The sequence below is a fragment of the Sciurus carolinensis genome, chromosome 16 (assembly GCF_902686445.1).
Source record: "Sciurus carolinensis chromosome 16, mSciCar1.2, whole genome shotgun sequence".
In the NCBI taxonomy this organism is placed as follows: domain Eukaryota; kingdom Metazoa; phylum Chordata; class Mammalia; order Rodentia; family Sciuridae; genus Sciurus; species Sciurus carolinensis.
In genome coordinates this window covers 61,223,463-61,229,293 of record NC_062228.1, presented here as the reverse complement: position 1 = coordinate 61,229,293, position 5,831 = coordinate 61,223,463, and the positions used below count along the sequence as shown (strand labels likewise).

Below are 5,831 nucleotides of genomic sequence, written 5' to 3'. Positions count from 1 at the left end.
GCCCCCTTTCAACAGCAAGTAGTTTGAAGGTGTTATCACCCACTTTTCATAGAAATGAAAGCTAGAAATTGACAGTGGGGACCTGTAACAAAGATTCAATTGATGCTTTGGCTGTATCCCTTGTGACTTTGAAACTTACATGATTTTTTCCAAATCTTCTTCTCTCTGACCTTCTCCTCCCTGATCTTATTTTCTCTGTTCTTCTCCTTCCTCATCTCTCTCCCATGATCTCATTTTCTCTGAATCACCTCTATAACAGGCCTCTGTTCCTGCTGATGGGCAGAATCAGCCTTTGGGGTAGGAGTTCCCTGTGTTTCTCCTTTGCTAGCAAAGCAATAAACCTTCTTTTCTTTTTCACAAAAATGTATCCTCATTACTGGACTTGCATCAGGGACAAGGAGTAAGCTTTCAGCAACAGTGAGTGTGGCCTTAACTTGCTGCTCGAGAAAGGGAAGTTGCTGGGTGGGTGATAGTAGGTACCCCCATCACAGGTTCAGTTACCTGTAGTCAATCTCAGGTAAACTGAAAATCCTAGAGACACTAAACAATTTCACATAACTTCTTATGGTAGAACATTGGAATTATTTTATTACAGTTACTGTGAATACCATAATGTGCCCTATTGATAAGTAAAACTTCATCATAGGTGTGTATATATGTATAGGAAAACCATAGCATATGTAGGGAACAATGCCATTAGTGTGGTCTTGTGATGTTTCCCCTGCATCAGGAGGACCTCTCCATCACACTGAGCCCAGTGTAGCAGATGCAAACAGTCCAGAGACATCTCCATCCCTCTGGTCAATCCTGGGCCTCCATTTATTTCATCTCCATTTGCATCACATGAAAGTTCTTTGTTAGGAAATGTCTATGCATTTCACACATAACCTGGCTACCAGCTACGTCTAGTTTCACACCATGAAAACCCAGCAGTTACTTCCAGTCTCTACATGTTGACATTTCCCTAGGAATTTGTGATAATACCTGAGGGGTTTACTCTATAAGAATCCCCTCTGTGCTCAACTCACCTTCACCATAAATGAGACTTTCCCTCAAATAAGAAAAGGCTTAAAACTCAAGCACCTTCAAAGATTCCCAAAATAGTCTACTTCCACATGGGAACCTTAGTGATTTATGTGTCCTTCTCAAAAGATATGATATAGGTAATGGACAGGGTCAGATTTTCTACCACTATGTGGGGCAAAGAAGGTAATGTCCTCTTATCATCATTGTTTGTCCCCAATGTTCCTCCACATGCTGTTTCTCAGAAAAGAGTGTGTATCTTCCCCTCCCCTTTGCAGTTCTCCACATGTGGGAGACTGTGACACTTCCCATGTCCCTACCTGTACCAGAAACTTCACTCTTTATAGATGAAGTGGCTCTCCTGGGAACACAACCTGGATAAAATACATACATTTACTCTGAGCTAGAGGGTTTTAAGTGCTACTTTTTAAGAGTGTAGGCAAGAGTGTGCTAATATACTTGTTCTGAATTGCAGCCAGTGGTGGATATTTGACAAACTGTGAACGTGTGAGATTATGCTGCAAACCTTGCACACATCCCAGCAGAAGAGGTACAATTCCTAGATGAGAAATGAGGCACTTTCTTCCTGTGGCACAGCTGGCAGCAGGAGCACTGTGCCCACAGGAGCTTCCCTTTCTCCCACAACTGCAGTCTGCATGTGTGGAGTGGTCCAGGTGGGTGCTGCACAGGAAGGACTCGAACTAGGCCACACTATTTGCCTTTAGCAACATGAAGTAAGTTCAACACGTAGAGGACAAGCTTCTCTCCTTCCCTTTGTGATGCCAATGTAGAGCCCACATTCATCCAGCTGAGGAGCCCAGTGCCCTTTTCTAATCCTTTCTACCCCTACAGGGCAATGGTTTCCTCTGAGAAAATGAATAGTCTCTTTCTATTACTGTTTTCAGTATGAAGAACAACGAAACCCTTGAATATTGTGCACAAACATGCATTTTATGTACTAATGATATATTGAGGACACTTTTTACTTATGTTTTGGTACTGAGGATTGAACTCAGGTACTTTACAACAGGGTACCACTGAGTTTCAGCCCCACCCTTTTTCTTTTTCATTTTTGAGACAGGGTCTTGCTAAGTCCTTGAGGCTGGCCTTGAACCTGGGATTCTCCTGTCTCAGCTTCCTGAATAGCTGGGAATTCATGTGTGTGCTACAGCACCCAGCAGCACCTCGTACTTTTGATACACACAGAGCAGAGCCTGGATAGAGTGGATACAGTGGACTCATGACTCATGAGGAGAAAGGGGCTGAGAGTGGGGAAACACACTGATATTAGCTTATTGGTGTTCACCAACCACTCTGTGGGGTTGGGAAATAGAGCAATATGAGCATTTAACAGGGATGAGATGGTGTGGAAAGTCACAAAAGTGCCCACCAGGGCAAGGATTCTCTGGGTGGCTCTGGACTCAGGGCAGAATTTGGGGGATTCATTGAGGCTGTGAATATGCTGAACCCGCTGCTTGTGCCTGTGCAGAGTGAGAACCATGGAGCCACTGGACCAGATGATAAGCAGAGAAAAGATGACTTCTGGAAAAACAAACAATGCTATGTATAGTGATTCTGTGATTTTGTCATGACCACCATAAGAACAGAACCCACAATCTCTTTTCTCTGTTATGTTTTCACTACTCCATTTGCCCAGCACATAGAGAGGAGAAATGAAATTCACCACCATGTACAGGATCCAGCAGAGGGAAATGGAGAAGCCAATGTGCTTTGGAGCTTTACCTTTGAGATCTTTCCAACAGGAGTTCATGGGGCTGATTGTGATGTTCTGGTAGATGCTCAAGAGGCAGGTGATGGCAATGGACACACTCCTGCCCACTCGCTGAATGTACAAAATAAGTTTGCATCCAAGGTCATTGAAGAAATATTTTCTCCCAAAAGCTGCGATTGTCTGGGGAATTCCTTTAGAGAGAATGACCAAGGCGTTGGCTATAATCAGGTGCCTGAGAATCACATCTGTGGACCTCAAAGTATACTCCTTGCAGGAAAGCACTAAATGATAAAGCAGAGAGATATTTCCCAGAATTCCAACAGCAACCTGTGATAAAAGCATCAGACCAATTGCCACATTCCCGGAGGCCATTTGGTCTTTCAGCACATTGTCCTTTACATTATGGCAACAGTCATTCCTCTGAGCAAAATTTTTCATTAACATGAGCTGTACACAAGCAGTTGTGAGCACCTATATCCTCCTGCTTCCTGTGTGGCTGAGGCAGGAGAGTCACTTGGTCCCAGGAGTTTGAAGCCGATCTGAGCAACTTAGTGAGATCCCCATCTTAAAATAATTATAAATTATAAAAAATAATTATTGGCACTAAAAGTAACTTTCATTGCATGCACCTACAGGATTTCAAACACCTCAAGATGCACAGGTTTGGGAGAATAAACAGTATACTTTAATGAAAAATAAGCCTTGATGATCAGTTGAGGCTACCCTGGGAAGAGCAATAAAAAGTGGGAGCAAATTCATAGAAAGAATTCAGCATTTATCATTAGAGATGAGCACTCTACCAACTGAGCTATCTCCCCAGCCCAGCATTTATCATTAGAGAATGAACTGATATTTGCTAGTTGCATTGGAAAAAGAACTTCAGTTGCCATTCACACCATACAAAAAGTCAGATCAACAAATAAGAAATGGATTTCTGATCTAAACTTTAAATGTCAGGAGGGGAATTTTATGAAACAAAATATATTCCTGTGGTCTTAAATAAGAAACTGTGTATTAAACAGCACAAGCATCAAATAAATATATGGTTGAAATAACAAGTTAGAATACATTGAATTGAGAATTATCTCTCCTCAGATGCCATACACAGCATGAGTGAATTTGATGTATCCAGTGCTAGTAAATACACAATAGGATAAAAATGGCAAAACATTCCAACAGGTGTTTAAAGAATAAAGACACCCTTCAATGAATCACAAACATTGTTGGGGGAATTCCATGTATTTATTTAAACCACTTCCCAGCAAAAGCACATGCCAACCAGAATTTAAAGTAAAATTGTAGGAAATACTGATTGGTAGGAAGAAGATAGGCTGAGAATCTTGTAAACTTGAAATGGGTGTTAAAATTGGTACAAACATTTGTTAAAACTGGTAGTATCCATTTACTGGATCAGATATAAAACTCTATGCTAGCAATGCCAAACTGATGAGTGCTCATTCAGTCCTCCATTCATTGTCCTGTGTCCATGTGATATATTTAATAACTACAAGACTGACCCAAATTCTAGTTCCAATAGGGACTAGGGAGAAGGAGGGAGAGAGGGAAAGAGAAGTAGAGGGGAATGACGTGGAGAGAATCCTATGCCATGCTTGCATAATTATGTCAAAATAAGTCCTAGTGTTATGTGTAACTATGATGGAGTAATAAAAATATTAAAAACAAAATGAGGAGCAAAACCTGTTCCTGAGGAATCAGAACAGATGCTAAGAAGTCATGCACTTCTTAAATTTAAAATGAATGAATGGAAGAAAATACCCTCTAAATGACAGAAATATTCATTTGTTGTTCTGAGAAACACAATCAATTTTCCCAGGCCAAAGAATGGACTAAGAGACACAAGGAACAGCAAAAAGCAAAGCTTTACTTGAATTTAGGTCTGGCAAGACCAGGTGCCTGGTGGTGTTGGACACGCAGATTGGGTTCAGCCAGCATTTTATCCCAGAGAGTGTGAGATCCTCCCTGGTTCCTCATTGGTGGAGAGCAATGTGGTGCACCATCGTCCTGCAAGGTTACCTATGTTATAGAGTCTTCCATAGAGTTACTTAAAGAATATGCCTTTAGTTGTCCCCACTTCCTTGGTTCTCCTATGGCAGGAAAGTCCCTTAGATTGAGTGCCTTTTGGCACACACATAGTTTAGATCTATTGGGCAGATGTGGGGAGGCTTTCTTCTCTCCCCTCTGCCAAAGAGCTGTGAAATTTTATAGTCCTGTGTTACCTGCTTCTGACTTTTCACTTTGCTCTCTTGCCTGCTTTCTTTCTTACATCCCAAGTCACTTTACTTTTAAAAGTAAATACTGTTTTCTGGAAATGGACCCCTGGAGATTTTATTTCTCACATTGTCATTCCAGGAATAAAAGTAAATGAATTATTCAAAAACAGTAATTTGTTCCTAAACAATTCAACATGAAGTACTATCTAATAAAGCAATGTAGAAATTACAGAAATAAAGTCAACACTAATTTCAGGCTAAAAGTTTCTATGCCCTGACAGCTACATTAGTTAAATTTTAATAATTTAGCAGGATTTGTGGAAGACATTTCCATACAAGAGACATGTCAGAAGAAGGTGGGGGATATGAAGTCTGTGTGCTGCAGTGAATGAATTAAAATAGAAGGGAAAATGTGGTGAGTTTGTGATTAATGTTGGAGTATTATTAAACCAGAGGAAATGCCATAGATTCATTTGCTTTAGACAACCACTGTCCAGTTCTCCTCATTATAAGATCACCTTCTCTTGAGCATCCAGCATGGAGAGAAGACTTGCCACAACCATCACAGCAAAGGGATTCACAGGACACAGGATTCCTATCTGCACTGCATTGTAATGTAGTGTTGGAAAAGGAGTTTTCTTTTAAATCCAGAAAAAGTCCCAGGTGTTTTCTGCACAGGTGAGGTGATCCTTACCATTCCATAGTCATCTTTACTACAGTCATGAAGGCATTCATAGTGGGAGTTCAAAATATATTCTATGGTTTCCTGAAGTAATGTGAAGTGGAGATTAGTGACTGATTTCATTCCTGAAGCCTCTTCCAAATCAAAATTCACTATCTATGGT

The 5,831-nt window shown here is 40.8% G+C and overlaps 1 protein-coding gene across 1 annotated transcript; it reads right to left on the bottom strand.

Annotated features, from left to right (window-relative positions):
• Positions 1–2,188: 2,188 nt before the first annotated feature.
• On the bottom strand, positions 2,189–3,133 carry LOC124966200 (vomeronasal type-1 receptor 4-like). The gene has a single exon (XM_047527247.1). It carries the CDS (start codon positions 3,125–3,127, stop codon positions 2,189–2,191), a length of 939 nt encoding a protein of 312 aa, XP_047383203.1. The 5' UTR covers positions 3,128–3,133.
• Positions 3,134–5,831: the final 2,698 nt, after the last annotated feature.

Excerpts from the sequence above, each read along its gene's own strand:
- LOC124966200 (XM_047527247.1), bottom strand. The coding sequence starts at position 3,127 with ATGGCCTCCGGGAATGTGGCAATTGGTCTGATGCTTTTATCACAGGTT.